Source organism: Pseudorca crassidens, chromosome X (assembly GCF_039906515.1).
Source record: "Pseudorca crassidens isolate mPseCra1 chromosome X, mPseCra1.hap1, whole genome shotgun sequence".
Classification (NCBI taxonomy): domain Eukaryota; kingdom Metazoa; phylum Chordata; class Mammalia; order Artiodactyla; family Delphinidae; genus Pseudorca; species Pseudorca crassidens.
In genome coordinates, this window is record NC_090317.1 from 99448103 (window position 1) to 99464873 (window position 16771).

Genomic DNA, 16771 nt, shown 5'->3' on the forward strand with positions numbered 1-16771 from the left:
TTGAAAAACTATTTACAGTTTTTTTAAAATAAATTTATTTATTTTTGGCTGCATTGGGTCTTTGTTGCTGCGCAGGGGCTTCCTCTAGTTGTGGTGAGCGGGCTTTGCTGCAACTCTTTGTTGCAGTGCGCAGGCTTCTCATTGCGGTGGTTTCTCTTGTTGCAGAGCACAGGCTCTAGGCGCATGGGCTTCAGTAGTTGTGACTCACGGGCTCTAGAGCACAGGCTCAGTAGTTGTGGCGCATGGGCTTAGTTGCTCTGTAGCACGTGGGATCTTCCCAGACCAGGGCTTGAACCCGTGTCCCCCGCATTGGCAAGTGGATTCTTAACCACTGTGCCACCAGGTAAACCCCTACAGTTGGTTTTAACAACTGTTGACTAGAAATCATCTCTGCTAATAGAAGAAATAATGGTAGATACTCCACCCTCAATGAGGTAGAGCAAAACTCCCCACTCGTTGAGTGTGAGCTAGGCACAGTGACTTTCTTCCAAACGGTAGAGTATGGAAAGGGGGAAAAAGAGTAACTTTATAATGAGAAATCTGACAAAGTATCTCAGCCAGGTAATCAAGGTCAGTATCAACAGTGATAAGTCATATTGACAGTATGTACTCTTCACATGATGTGATGAAAATGGCACTTAACCTCTTAGATCTTCCTCCCCAAAACACATAACTCTAGTGTAATCATGAGAAAAACATCAGACAAATCCCAATTGAGGGACATTGTACAAAGTACGTGACCTGTACTCTTCAAAACTGTCAAAGTCATCAAAAACAAGGAAAGTCTGAGAAACTGCCACAGTCCAATGAAGTCTAAGGAGACATGACTACTAAATGTAATGTGGTAGCCTTAATGAGATATTAGGTAAAAACCCAAAAATTCTGAATGAAGTATGGACTTTAGTTAATAATGCATCAATCTTGGTTCATTAACTGTAACATACTAATGTACCATACTAAAGTAGGATGTTAGTAACAGGAAAAACTGGTTGTGTGGCATGTGGGAACTCTATGTACTAGCTCCACAATTTTTCTGTTCTAAAATTAAAAGTTTAGGGCTTCCCTGGTGGCGCAGTGGTTGAGAGTCCGCCTGCCGATGCAGGGGACACGGGTTCGTGCCCCGGTCCGGGAAGATCCCACGTGCCGCAGAGCGACTGGGCCCGTGAGCCATGGCCGCTGAGCCTGCACGTCTGGAGCCTGTGCTCTGCAGCGGGAGAGGCCACAATGGTGAGAGGCCCGCGTACCGCAAAAAAAAAAAAAAGTTTAATTTAAAAAAGAATAAGCCATCAATTTCTCATTTGATTTTTTAATTTAGTTATACTTAATGTTATATGTTACAGCTGTACAGCATAGTGATTCACAATTTTTAAAGGTCATACTCCGTTTATAGTTATTATAAAATATTGGCTATATTCCCTGTGTTGTACAATATACCCTTGTAGCTTATTTATTTTATACATTTTAAATGGCAGGTTTATATTTATTTATCCTAAATAGGAATACCCTTATCCCAATGACAGGGCTAAACTCAGCGACCTAAACTCATTATGTATTTGGTTTCCATTCAAACCCTCCTGGAATACCAGCTCTCTTTGGTAGCAAACTATAAAGCCTGAAAAGTTAATCATCCCTAATTTCCAGGGTAGGGGGTGTTCTGATCAATTTATTCATTTAACAAATATTGACATAGTACCTCCCATGTGCAAGAAATTAAGAAAAAAGCAACACTCTACACCATAAGAAATAATGTTGCCAAAAACACACCTGTTACACTTTACAAAGCACTTGAATGTGATTTAACCTTCACCACTTGACTGAGGCAGATATGTTCAATTCTGAAGAGGAAACCGAGGCTCAGAGAGAGCATGTGAATTGCCTAAGGTCACACAGCAAGTGTCTCAGCCAAGACTTCACATAGGACTAATCTCAAATCGCCTGGAATAGAAGGCAATAGCTAAAAGAATAGCAAGAGAGTGATACAGTTTAGTATGAAACAGAAATTGGAAGAGGTGAAAAATCCTGAAAAGCTTCATCAGAAATAGAAATTGAACACAAATAGAGATGTGGATGTGGAAGGGATGTTTAGGAACATTTACCACCCAGCTTCATGATCAAGATCTGGGTTCCTTTTCAACCCAAAGGGGTCTACCCTAGAGAAGTCCTAGTATACTCCCTGGAAATCATAAACTCCTAATGACCGTTTGTGGAATGATTAGAACAATGAACTCACCAAAGAATTCTATACATCACCATGATGATGTTTGGAGAATGGGAATTGAGGTGCAGAGACAAACTCATTTCACTGAGAAATGAGAATTGGTAATCTGAGGCAAGAATAAAAGTCTCTATACTCCTGGGGGGAAGAAGATTGATTATTCAGTAGGCATGGTAACTAGTAACTACCAGCACCCACTTCTAAACCTATTTGAGCAGTGGCAACTCACCTTAGCCTAATTATCAATAAAAACTCAACTTCTGGGGCTTCCCTGGTGGCGCAGTGGTTGAGAGTCCGCCTGCCGATGCAGGGGACACGGGCTCGTGCCCCGGTCCAGGAAGATCCCACATGCCGCGGAGCGGCTGGGCCCGTGAGCCATGGCCGCTGAGCCTGCGCGTCCGGAGCCTGTGCTCCGCAACGGGAGAGGCCACAGCAGTGAGAGGCCTGCATACCTCACACACACACACACACACACACACAAAAACCTCAACTTCTTTCAGGGAACATACTTCTAGAAGCTAATTACAGTGACAGCCTCACACAATTCAAGAGCAACCAATCAGCAGCAGATGCACTGCAGTGACTATGCTTCTCAGAGGCGATCAACAACAGTCTCACCCAAATAGCCATGGATCTAAGGCCAAGGTCAACCAATCTGCTTCTGTACCCAAAGCAACCATCAAACACCACCACACTTCCCAAAAAGACCAGCAAGCTGTTTCACTCATAAACGGTGCTTGACTAGTACTGCTCTCTCTTACTTTAGTAAGAAATGAATTCAGGTTTTTGTTTTACATATTGGATGACAGTCTAATATTTTGAAAGAGGGAAAACCAAGTCTCTTCCTAACTTCTCAGTGCAACTGTAAACAAATACATTCCCCCTAAGGAACGGAAACTACTCCCAACTCCAAGAGTTCAATTGCAAACACTTGCCAGAGACCAGTTCGGTGGGTGAGAAAAATACTAGATTGGCTACATCTTGCTTCTCCTCAAACTAGCTTTACGGTACTACAGATCATCACAGGAAAGCATTCATACGGTACGAATTTATTTATGACAAACTGCATCACAGACCAGAGTAACATCCCAGGAATCAGAATCACCTTGGGAATGTTTTTTTAAAAAAATACATACCTAGGCCCCTCTCCAAATCAATTAAAATGGAAACTTCATGAGATAGGACCAAACAGCTGTGACTTTTAAAAGCCTCTTAATGATTCTGATGAGCACTCCTCTAGTTAGGAATGACTAGCAAGGTCTCCTAAGAGTGACAAGGCCATTTTGGTTTACTAAGAGAGACTGGAGACCTAGCCTAAGACTTTTGGGCAAAGCAGACCAAATCAGGCCCACGCTAGATATTCAATAGCTAGATATTCCCTAGCTATCTCCAGATCCAAGAGACTCAAGATGAACCAGGCCTGCTATTATACAGAGTTCTCTCTGAATCAATGGTTCTCAATCCTACTTGCACAGCTGAATCACCTGGAAGATCATTTTAAAATTACGAAAGCTGGCACCCTCCTCCAGGCCAATTGAATCAGAATCTCTTAGGGTGAGGTCTAAGCATATCGTATTTTAGGGCTCCTTAGGCAATCCTGATGAGCAAACAGGGTTGAGAACCACAGACCTAGATTGCTCACCTAGTACCTGCACCTGACCCAGCCCATCCTTCAGTACAAGGCAACTGCAATTTCTCCTAAAACAGACGATGATGAAAAAGCCTGTCATACCTTACAGAAAGCACGAGAACCTTCCCAGTAGAATTGTGATCCTTAATTCTATCACCAAACTATTTCACATGCTTACATGTTCAAGTGATCAAATAACCAAAGGGAAAGCAAGAAAAGCCCTCTCCTATCTTTCCCCCTCTATGTCCTTTCCTTGCTGAATATTGGGGCTCTATATAAAAGGGGACAAAAATGTTCACCCAAGAATGAAAAGCATTCAGTCAAGGCAAGTGGGATAACAGCCAAAAAAAAAGGAAATTTAAGAGCAGTAATCCAACAATCTGCCTGTCATGAAGAGATAACCCAAACTGGAAGCTGCTGTAATGGGTCCAAAGGAGAAAAAGACATAAGAATATATTTCTAAAGTGCACTTCAAATTGGTTTAGTGGTGCATTAGTCACCTATGTCAAAGGTTTAACATGTTTAAACAGAGAAACACAGTCACAGATGACTTTCCATTCAAAGCACCTTCTGAAGTGCTTACTTAAAACAGGACATAATGCTGAACAGTCAATGAATCAGAAGTAATGTAGCTCACGATAGGGTCAAATCAAGAACTTTAGCTATAATTAAAATTGAGAAAAGTATTTCAATCTATCTGGATAAAAAGTCAGCTAGTTTCTAAGCAAGAATGTTCCACAAATGCTGTAAAAGTTAGTACCCATATCCTAACTGCATGTGGCATGCAGGAAGTTGCTTAAATAAGGAAAAAAAACTTGTCAAATCACAATGCACAAGTCTGTAATAAACACAAAGGGTTATCATTGTAGTAACAGAAAAATAGCAGAGCAATGACTCGTCTAACATCAAGCACCCCACTCCCCACCATACTTTGAACTCTGCTGCTTCCACATTAAATTAATCCACCAAGATCTGAATTAGGTCAGAAGACACATGGGCCTCCACCTGGTGGGAAGAAATTCGATGAGCAGAAAAAACAGCAGCAACTTTCAGAGCTTCATTCCCATTTGTCCAACTCCAGTCCCTGATGACCAGATGACCTTAAATAGGATGTGCTTTCATAAGCCTGTTCCAACCTAGAACATTCCCCTTGACATCCAAAAGCTTTTTAAAAACTGTAAAGTAGATACCAATATCTATTAGAATAGCCCACCTGTTGCCATCTCAGACAGTCTATTTAATCACTCGCAATCAACTACGTATTTAATTAGTACCATGCAATGTAGAGATACAGATATAAAGGACTTCCAGTTAGAGATGATGAATTGAACCCATCCATTTACCTTGGCTATCTCCCAAAACTCCACTGAAATGACACTAAAAGGATTTTTTTAACCCACAGTAACAATGAGAATGGAAGAAGAGACAACCGCAATGACATTTTGGGAGCTCAGAAAAAGCCATATCCTATGGCAGCTGTGAGAAAAGTCAAGAATAAAATATTTGCACACAAGCACCCCCAGAAGGCAGCTCCATGCACTCATGGAAGCAGGGATGAAAGGGGGCTAAAATAAGGAGAATCTGGGGAAAGCTTTTTGAAAGGCACTTAGATCCCCCCCAACTTCCAGTCTCTGCCTTCTCCCCCATTCCAGCATGGGTTCAGAGATTTATTTTCCAGGGAGAGTGAAGTGAACTGGGGAACCAAAGCATGGTGAACATTGGCTTCTACACTTGAAACAGGAGCTTAAACAAAGGTGCATTTATACTGCATGTGGGGACATCCATATCCCTAACCTTCTTCATCCAGAGAGAAGATTGGAAGATTCTTCTACAGGAAATCTGATTAGATCAAAGAAGAAGACCTAAAGAGATTGACCTTGGTTCCAAAACTCAACTGCCCAGCCAAATCACCCAACTTATAATCAACAACTCCCACTAAGAGCTTCCAATCAGCATTTTTAGTGCTCCACTCTTAAACAACAAAGAGAAAATGGGTACCAGAAATTTGAGGTAAGTCTGTAGTATGCCAGATAACAGAGAAGCTTGGAGGAAACAGCAAAGAAAAGCAAACTTTAAAAAAAATCATTAATATTGTCAGAAGGATTTTAAAATATTACATTTATGAAACAAGAGCAGGATGCTAGAAAAAGAAACGCTTAGGCCTCAACAGAGAGCTCCTAGATATCAACATATAAAACAAATGAAAAATGCAATAACAGGCAAGGTAAGCTGGGAGGGATCTCCCAGAAAGTAGAACAAAAAGACAAAGAGAATTAGAAAACAGAAGGGGAGACAGAGGATCTAAGAGGTCCAGCATCGAAACAGAGAGAACAGAGAAAATGAAGGGAAATTTAAAATAAAACAAAACAAAAAAACAATTCAAGAAAATTTCCCCAAACGGAAGGATATGAGTTTGCAGATTGAAAGGGTGCAGAGGAAAGAGATAAAAATAAACATACGCCAAGGGGTAGTATTGTGAAATTTCAGAGCACTAGGAACAAGACAGAGATTCCAGAAGCTTTCAAAGAACAGCAGAATTTAAGAAGAATCAAAATAACATTTGATTTCTCAACAGTAACAATACCAAGAGACCTGGGGAAAAGAGGAAGTGGCAGCAAAGTTCTGAGGGTAAATGATTTACAAACTAGAATTCTATACTCAGCCAAACTATCAAATTAAATGCAAGAGCACAGTAAGGTCTGCACAACTGCAAGGTCTCAAAAAATTAACCTCCCATGCACTCTTTTCCAGAAAGTTACTAGGAGATTTCCTCCACCAAAATGGATGAACGACCAAGAAAGAGGAAGACTGGACATCTAGAAAACCAAGGATACAACATAAAAGGAGACAGAATTCCCCAGGATTATGGTAAACGGAGATTATAATGATGTCAGCTGCTTCAAAGGCCTGGAGAACACTAGCCCAGATCGAAAGTCAGAATGCTCTGGGACAAATGTCTCTAAGAATAGGAAACTGATAGGATACACAAAGTGTTTCAATACACTAAGTGAAGATATGCAGTTCTTGGGGAGAATACGGGGATAATTTAGTGATAAATAAAGAAAATTAACAAGCGAAGGATAAAACAAGGCAATTTTTAACTGAAGGGAAAACAAAAAGATGGGCAAGCAATCATAATAGACACACTACATGGTTCAGCTGTGAATAGGCTTCCTAATTGCATTAACGTGATCACTGACTACTGCTCTAACCAAGATGATATATGATAATGATAAACTGATAAAAGATATATTGGGGTCTACCCAATTTAGGAAAGATGGGAGTGAGGGAGAAGGTGGTAGGAGAGCTAGATCTTGATCTTCCATAGTAGGAAGACAATATATAACATCTAATACTGAAAAGTCCAGCAGATTAACTACATTACTTAGAAATGAAAGTAACATGCTAAGAGCAGCAGCTAGTAAAAGTTGGTAAACATTCTACTGATATACCTGGCATATAAGACATTCAATGAATGTTTGTTGAATTTCACTGATATGCAAAGGAATACGTATAAACTTTGGTATGTGCCCAAATTCAAACACTGTAAAACATTAGGGGCTGTTCTTTAAGACTTTTTCCCCTCTATTTAACCCAAGTACCTAAACTTTCTGGATGACAAAAGAGAAGAAACATTTTGACTATTATTTCTTTCAATCTTCCCCCAAGAAAGATTAGTGATGCTTCCCAAATTTTAAAAAAATCACTAATATTTCACTATAATAGAATTTGATAGCACTATTGATAAAGTTAACTGCCTCCCTGGATAATCAAAGAAACCAAATCCAATATACACTGGAATGAAGCAAGGATATTTCTCTTCACAGTATTATTTAGTGGATGTAGCTGTAGTGGATTTAAATCTAAGCTCAGAACACAGATGAGTGTTTAAAATACATTAAAAAATTTCTAAATCAAAACAGAATTTACCTTATCTACTGTATAGCACAGGGAACTCTACTCAATACTCTATAATGGCCTATGTGGGAATAAAATCTAAAAAAGAGTGAATATATGTATACGTATAACTGATTCACTTTGCCGTACACCTGAAACTAACACAACATTGTAAAGCAACTATACTCCAACAAAAATTTTTTTAAAAATGGAATTTACCTTGTAAGCATCATATTGATAGTTTTCCTGTTTGTTGTTGAAAAAACTGTATTTGCCATGGAGAGATATTTTTGTATTAGTGTAAGATAGATATCTTTTTAATTCAAACATAGCAAATTCAATTCCAATTAAAATTTTAGGTAACTAAAATGTCCGGCAAACTAGCTGATCATAAAAATATAATAATTGAACTAACATTAGGATAAGTAAGTCTTATACAGTCCTCTACTCCACCTTTCCACACATCACTGTCAGGAACACATTTAAACCACCACAGGTAGACAGGAAATATCATTTTAAAAAGCCTCCCAATTGAGATGAGTTGAAATAAATACATGAGCCCAAGAGTAGTCAATAAAATTTCATTTATTCATTCATTCATTAAGTAAATACTTCCAGAGTAAACCTGTTATGTGTCAGGCACTGTTTGCTAGTCTTAAAGCACAAGATAACTTACTCCTAGGTGTGTTTTTGTTTTTCCTCTTCTATAAACCTGAAAATGAAACGTACAAATCAAAGAGAATAAAGGAGCCATTTACCTAACATTCAGGTGATGCTATCTAACCGGAGGACAGATCGTCCCATCCATTTCAACACTATTATATAAAGAACTACCTACCTTTGTCTTCAAATAAAGAACTATGGTACGCCATGGAGAATGTTTTTCTTCTTACTTGCGATTGTGTTGAGAATGCTCGGGTATGGAGGTTCCAAACAGTATACATTGGGAGTCTTGCATAAGACTCTCTTTTTTTACATAGGACTTACTAGTATACTATGTAAAGTTCACTAGTGCAGAGGTTGTAGGCACTGTTGACATTTTGAGCCATAAAACTCTTTCTTGTGAGGGGCTGTCCCGTACCTTGTAGTATGCTTAGCCGCACCTGTGGCCTCTACCAACTAGATGCCAGTAGCACCCCACTCCCAGCAGTAACTAAAAAATGTCTCCAGACATTGCCAACTATTGGGGGGGGAGGCAAAATTGTCCCCTGTTGAGAACCACTGCTTTAGAGGAACATCTCAGAGAGGGAGAGTGATTATAGATAGAAGAGGAGGCCAGATAAAACAAAGATCTCTCTTTCATAATTGTAGGTACATCAATCTCTTGATGCTACTCGTCTACCACCATTTTAAGCTCAAATGTCTTCTAGTCCTAAATCTAAACTGAGCTAAGGGAAGAGAAGCAGTCCCATTAAAATGATTCACTGAGAACAGGAAGGAAAAAAATTCTGCCTAATCTTTCCTCCATCTTTCACTTAAAAGAACACCAAGATCATCCTCTTTGTTAATTACCTAACATAACTCCAGAAGTTTTGACAAATATTTGAGTACCTACTATGTGCCAGACAGTTCTAGGTGCCAGAGAAAGATAAAGTTATCAACTGCATTTACTGAATTGTTGTCACTCTTATAGACAGTGTTTTCTTCATAGTCTTGCATTTGGTGAAGGATTCTTAAATATGACACCAAAAGCACAAGCAACAAAAGAAAAATAGGTAGACTGGACTTTATCAAAATAAAAAACATTTGTATTTCAAAGGATACCACCAAGAAAGTGAATAACCAACACACAGAATAGGAGAAAATATTTGCATATGATATACCTGATAAGAGACTTGAGTCAAGAATACATAAAGAACATATACAACTCAATAATTAAAAAATAACAAAATAAAAATTGATCAAAGGATACGAAGAGACATTTCTTCAAGGAAGATATACAAATGACCAATAAGCACATACAAAGATGCTCAACATCATTACTCATCAAGGAAATTCAAATCCAAACCACAATGAGATACCCATTAGGATGGCTAGAATTTTAAAAGTCAGATAATAACAAATGTTGGCAAGGATGTGGAGAAATCAACATACTCATACACTGCTGGCAGGAATGTAAAATGGTAGTCACTTTGGAAAACAATCTGGCAGTTCTTCAAATGATTCATCACAGTTACCATATGACCCAGCAATTCCACACCTAGGTATATACTCAAGAGGAATGAAGACAGGTTCACACAAAAACTTGTACATAAATGTTTGTAGCACTGTTACTCACAATAGCCAAAAGACAGAAACAACCCAAATGTCTAGCAGTGGACAAATGAATGAACAAAATGTGATACAGGCATACAGTGGAGTATTATTTGGCCATAAAAAGGAATAAACATGGATGAATTTTGAGAACGTTACGCTAAGCAAAAGTAGCCATTCACAAAAGACCACATACTGTATGATTTCATTTAGATGAAATGTCCAAAAAAGGGAAATCTATAGATACAGAAAGTAGATTAGGGCTTCCCTGGTGGCACAGTGGTTAAGAATCCGCCTGCCAATGTATGGGACACAGGTTCGAGCCCTGGTCCGGGAAGATCCCACATGCCATGGAGCAACCAAGCCCGTGTGCCACAGCTACTGAGCCTGCGCTCTAGAGCCCGCGAGCCACAACTACTGAAGCCCGCACGCCTAGAGCCGGTGCTCCGCAACGAGAAGCCACCGCAATGAGAAGCCCGCGCACCGCAACGAAGAGTAGACCCCGCTCGCCGCAACTAGAGAATGCCCACGTGCAGCAACAAAGACCCAACTCAGCCAAAAATAAATAAATAAATACATTTATATTTTTAAAAGAAGAAAGATTAGTGATTGCTTGGGGTGGTGGGGCTTACTGGGAGGACAAGGGGAATGACAGCTAAAGTGCATGGGGTTTCTTTTTCAGGTAATAAAAATGTTCTAAAATTGACTGGGGTGATGGTTGCACAAATCTGTGAATATACTAAACCCACTGAATTGTACACTTTAAAAAGGGTGAATTATATGTTATGTGAATTACTTCTCAATAAAGCTGTTTAAAAAGAAAAACAGCATTTAAGGTACAATGGAGAACACAGCATTTGGACCATGGTTTATTAATGAAAATGTCTTGCTTAAAATACCCTTGCATCTGGAGAGATCTCATTCTTTGGTTGTGAAGTATGAAATGATTATTGAAGGCTATTTAAACTACTGAAAATGCTTTAGGTAAACACTTTAAGACTATGGAAATCTTGGAAGTAGGAAAACATTAAAATGCAGGCATCAAGGAACTTCAGAGGACATAAAATTCTGTGCTTAAGATGTATCAGGGTGCATTAAGTAATTAGATTCATGAGGTGGGGGGAAGGTAAGCCAAGAAGAGTTAAAGAGCTCATGTGAAAAGGCTTCGTCTAGAAGACTCCCTTCTTTACCAGCCTGCAGGGATGCTGAAAGATTTTTCAGGAAGCTAAAAATAATCACCCATATGATTTACTCCAGTAACAAATAGGAAGTCAAGTAAATACTAAAGGACCAAACACAAAGAGATTTAATGAAACAAACAAACAAAAACAGCTAAGCCAGTTCCGAGGAATGGCTACTGGGAAGTTTCAGCAACCAGCATGCATTATTGCTTTTTCCAAGAAGAACATAATATAGGATCTGTGCAGAGCTCACAATTCCACTGCTGAAATTTTTCAACCTGTGTTGTTTTCAGTCCAAATAAAGTCCATTTCTGTGGTTGCCTTGTGTGATATACCTGTTATTCTATCTTATCTCACTGCAGAGTTCTTGGTATGCCTGGTCTCCAGAGTCCACAATTCCCCGACCTGAAGAATCACCAATGCCAGTGACAAGGAATGTCCGCGGGGGTGGGGGCACATTAGGGATTTTTTAAAAAATCCTTAATAAATCTCAGTTCCTGTCTTGGTCATTACAAACAGCTTGTTTCACCATCAAGCCGAGTCTGGGTACCTCATAAAGCACTGTGCCCCAGTTTCAAACCAAAATTAGGACCAATTAGGGCTAATTGGCAAAGAGAAAAACAACCAAAGGCAGGACTGGCTTTTTCTGCAGAGCCTCAGGTTTCAAAATGACTGCCTTGAACGCTGAAATGACCCAGATTATTTGTGTGTGTGTGTGTGTGTGTGTGTGTGTGTGTGTGTGTGTGTTGGGGGGGGTGATGACAGACATTCATTCTCCTGCAGGGTGGCTGTGGCTTGGTGTAGGAAAGGAGAACTTGGGGAGAAGGGAGTCGTCAACATGGAAAGAGAAATAATGGGGAATGATCTTTAGGTACCACCTACTTCAAATGAATCACTGCAGTGTCAGCCCGGCACTGACTCCACGAATTGCCAAACAGGATGAGGTAAGGCACAAGCCTGGAGCACCCCCCGCACCCCACCGCCCGCCCCGCTCCTCCTCCTCCTGCGCGCAAAAGCGCGCATAGCTCCGCGAAGCGCACCACGCAGCCCCCCAAGGCTTCGGCTGAGGGGCTGACGTCATCCTTCTGCAATGAGCTTCAAGGACCGGTAGCAGCACCAGTTAGATGGGGAGCAGAGTTGAGGCGCTACTGCCGTCACCAAGTGGCTGGGGTCCTTCCCCAGGGCTCTGCGGATTGGGTTTACGCAATGACAGAAAGATAAGTGTAAGGGTGCAAGGGCGTGGGAAAAGGGTCCTAAGACCCATCTCCTGGGTCGCCGAGAAAGCGCAAAGATGCCCCTGGGTTATGTAAGACCCTCTCCCCTCTGTGCGTCTCCGCGCGGCAACGGCGCCCGCCCCCCATCACTGCGTTTGGAGGCCTTTGGTCGCCCTTGCCCAGCCAGGCAGCTCAGGGCTCCCAGCGCCTGCCTCTCGCAGCCCCGCGGGGTCGGGAATAACCGGGAATCTGGGATCAAACCCTGCACTCTCGCGCCTGCTCCCAGCCGGCCACAGGTTAGCTCCAAGAGACACCGCGAACGGGCTGCTAAGGGAGGGTGGGGAGGGGTGTCCAGAGTGGAAAACAGACGAATAAACCCGCAACTTTCCCCAAAGGCTGACCCTAACCCGCGAGTTAAAAAAATAAGTCAATGCATTAAAATATTTTGGAAAGGTCGGCAACCTGCAGTCACCGCCACCACGCAGCCCCTTACACCCTGCACCGGGCGGGGTCCAGGGTCTGAGCAGCCCCAAGCCTGCACCCCGCCATCCTGCAGCCCCAGCCCTGCGTCTGTCTCCTGAAGGAAGGGACCGAGATTTGATATTTGCTTTGGGTTTTTTCCTCCCCCTTCCCTTCCCGGAGCATCACTACACTGACCGATGGACGGCGGCCCAGCCGCCGGTCAGGCGTAGCCACTCACCCAGAAGACGAAGGAGTAGATGATGAGGAGGGTTTTGAGACAGGTTATCACAGGTTTGGTCTCCATTCTCCTCGATGCCATACTACAGAGCTCCGGCGGCAGCGGCGGCGGCGGCGGCGGCGGCGGCGGCGGCGGCGGCGGCGGCAGCGGCGTGCGGCGGGCCGGCGCGCGGGAGGGGGAAGGAGGCGGGGCGGGGTCGGGCGGGGCGGAGGCGCGTGCCGCGAGAGGCCCCGTGAGCGCGCAGACGAGACGTTGCGTGTGCGTGAGCGCGCACTCGGCAGAGCCCCCGCTGAAGGAACAGGCCGGCAGAGACTGCGCATGCGGAGAAGGCCGCCCGCCTCCGCGAGCCCGCGCAGTCTCAGACCCCGAGCCGAGGAGCGGGGCAGGGCAGCCAGGAGGGAGTAGGAGAGCCTGGATGGAGGCCGGGTCGAAGGTCAGGGCCTTTTCGTGGCCGCCGTGGTACGTGAGTTTCTGCTTTGTACACAATGGGGCTTTACATTTGCAGGGTTGTCTGCATCTGGTTTATTGCTATCCCCGGAAAGCAGTCAGGTTTCTGCATTTGGACGCCCCACCAGGCCTCCTCAGATGGAAGTGGCCCAGTAGTCATGTCCTTGGAACAAGCAGGCCTTGTCTCTGCCAGTAACAGACTGTGGCAGGTGGCCGGAGATACAGCTGGAGGGATAGTCAGGAACCCGGGAACTCAGACAGACACCCCCAGTCCTTGCCAACGCGGGAGCTCCATGTTTTAGATTTCCTCACATTTTGAAATGATGAAGCCGAATGACAAGAAGTTTCTGTATGAAGGTACCATTGTTCCTGCACATAAAATGTATAACAGATAACAGAAAAAAAATGTTTAAAGTCCCTGAGACTCATTTTTCCCACCCCAACAAGTACAGACCACCTCACACTAAAAGAGAACTGTTTCAGGGTCAAAAAATACAGTTAAACAACAATTCAAAAGTTGCTCAAAAAGCTAAACATAAAGTTACCATATGACCCAGCGATTCCACTCCTAGGTATAGAACCAAAAGCAATGACAACTTGTCCACACAAAAGCCTGTCCATGAATGTTCATAGCACCATTTACCATAGCCAGAAACAACCCCAATGACCATCAATTATGAATGGATGAACATAATATAGTACATCCATACAATGGAAAATTATTTGGCCACAAAAAGGAATGCAGTACTGGTACATGCTTTAACATGTATGAACTTTGAAAATACGCTAAATGAAAGAAGCCAGACACAAAAGACCACATGTTGAACTGTCCATTTATAGGCAATGTCCAGGATAGATCCATTGAGACAGAAATAGATTAGTGGTTGCAGGGGGCGGCAGGAATGAGGAGTGACTGTTAGTGAGTAGGGGGGTTCTTTGGGGAGTGACAACAGTGTTCTAGAATTAGACTGTGGTGACGGTTGCACAATTTTGTGAATATACTAAAAACCACTGAATTGGACACTTTAAAAGGGTGAATTTTATGGCATGTGAATTATATCCCAATAAAAAAGTAACGTACTCTCCACCCAGATTTCCTGTGGATGGTTTGTAGAGGAACACACAGTACAGATTCTGTGGGAGATTTCACTTGATTCCTGAGAGTCTGCAGTCAAAACAGCAGCACTGTCACAGGCTAACTCAGTTGTGGATGATGTTAAGGATACCTTTTGTGAAAGAGTGAAAAACAGTCAATAAAGCTTGAGGAAAGCCTGCCAAGGTCGGTTGCAGGAGTAATTATTACCGCCAATGGGTTGTACATGGTCCCAGGTCAGTGAGGTCATTGTATAAACAGGACACAAATATGAGGAAGAGGAGAACTTGCTTAAGGTAATGATCAACCATAACAAACAAGTATGTGGACATAGAGAGGAGTAGAGAAGAATATGGGTGCAGGTGAAAAAAGGATTAGGGAACAGATTGGCAAGGTTTCTCTTATAAAGGAAGACCTTGCACAATGATTCTCTACTCTGGTTGCTCATTTGCATCACCTGGGGAACTTAAAACAATGACAACAACAAGAACAAAGCTCTGACTGCCTGTGCCCAATCCCAGGTAGCCTGAGTCATTTGGTCCAGAGTGAGGGCTCAGCAGTTTTTAAAGTTCTTCAGGTGGTCCTAATAGGAATCAAGAGTGGAGGGACGCTGTCCCTACTGCAGTGAGCTCAAACCCAACTTCAGAAAGGAGCTTTCTCCTTCATTTTTACAGTCCCTGGGCAGCAACAAAAGAAGGATACTGAAGATTTCAAATCCAGTGAGTACTCTTAGCCAAAAAAAAGTTCTTGCCCATGCATAATTACTCTGTAAAGGGGTCAGAAATCTCCATTTTCAACCCAACAGGGGCACTGCTGAGCATCATAGATAATTTCATGAGTTAATATATGATATTCACAGATGGTGCCCATCAGCTCAACTAACTCACCATTTCACAGTTTGGAGCTTTTTGGGGTCCAGATTCTTGAAAACTTGGACTGTTCTAGCAAAAATAAGTTATTTAAATGTAAAGATAAATATGAATAGTCAGCAATGTAATTAATGGGTAAATTACCATAGTTCATAGCTGGATCCTTGCTATTCAAATTGTGGTTTATGATATAATAGGGTGACAAACCATGCCAGTTTTCCCAGGACTGAGGGGTTTCCTTTAACTCTGGATTTTTATTGCTAAAAGCAAAACCAGTCAGCCACCCTATCAGTGAACTAGCAGCACTGATATCAGCTGGGAGAGTTTACTGAAAATGCAGAACCTCAGGCCTCACCGCAAGCCCATGTTAACAAGGTCCCCAGGGGATTCAGATGCACAGTAATGTCTGTCAGTTGGTCATGGATTGAATTGTATCCTCCAAAATGAGATGTTGAAGTCCTAACCCCATTGCCTCAGAATGTGACCTTATTTGGAAATAGTGTTGTTGCAAATGTAATTATTTAAATTAAGAGAAGGTCATCCTGGAATAGGGTAAGCCCTTAATCCAATATAACTGGTATCCTTGAAAGAAGAAGAGACCCAGGAAGAGGGCCGTGTGAAGACACAAAGACAAACAGGGTAAATGCCGTGTGACTGATTGAAATGATGCAGCTGCAAGCCAGAAGCGCCAAGGATTGACTGTTACCGCTAGAAGTTAGGAAGAGGCAAGAATTCTACTTAGTCTCAGAGGAAGCATGGCCCTACTGACAATTTGATTTCAGACTTCTGGCCTTCAGAACTGCGAGAAAATAAATTTTCAAAGTTATTTTAAGCCACCCATTTGGGGGTATTTTGTTACAGCAGCCACAGGAAACTAATACATGTCTAAGATTCACTGATCTCCAGTTCCTCAAAATATGACCACAGCTACCATATCACCTAGCACTGTTAGGTGTGACAAAATTGAAAGCAGGTGTTGTAACAAAAACGTGTACATGAGTGTTCACAGTAGCACTAATCACAACAGCTGAAGGGTGGAAACAACTTAAACAAATGTCTATCAACTAAGGAATGGGTAAACAAACTATGATAAATCCATACAATGGAATATTATTCAGGCATAAAAAGGAATGAAGTACTAACACATGCTACCATATGGATGAATCTTTTTTTTCTTTTTTTAAATTTATTTTTGGCTGCGTTGGGTCTTTGTTGCTGTGCGTGGGCTTTTTCCAGTCGCAGTGAGTGGGGGCTACTCTTTGTTGCAGTGTG

General features: G+C 42.2%; 2 protein-coding genes across 4 annotated transcripts in view; one reads left to right on the plus strand and one right to left on the minus strand.

Moving 5' to 3' along the window:
* TSPAN7 (tetraspanin 7) overlaps positions 1-13249 on the minus strand; it is a 137341-nt gene extending 124092 nt beyond the window's left edge. Inside the window, exon 1 of the mRNA XM_067722589.1 lies at positions 13091-13249. Within this exon, the coding sequence (XP_067578690.1) occupies positions 13091-13171 (81 nt within the window). The 5' untranslated portion in view covers positions 13172-13249. The remainder of the gene's footprint in view (positions 1-13090) is intronic.
* Positions 13250-13369: 120 nt separating this feature from the next.
* The window catches only part of RPGR (retinitis pigmentosa GTPase regulator), a 274383-nt gene continuing 270981 nt past the window's right edge, over positions 13370-16771 (plus strand). For 2 of the 3 annotated variants that reach the window (XR_010939800.1, XR_010939802.1), the window contains exon 1: positions 13371-13549. The gene's annotated coding sequence lies outside the window, so the exon portion shown is untranslated. Of the gene's footprint in view, positions 13550-16771 lie in introns of all 3 variants that reach the window. The other variant, XR_010939801.1, reaches the window with a different exon arrangement.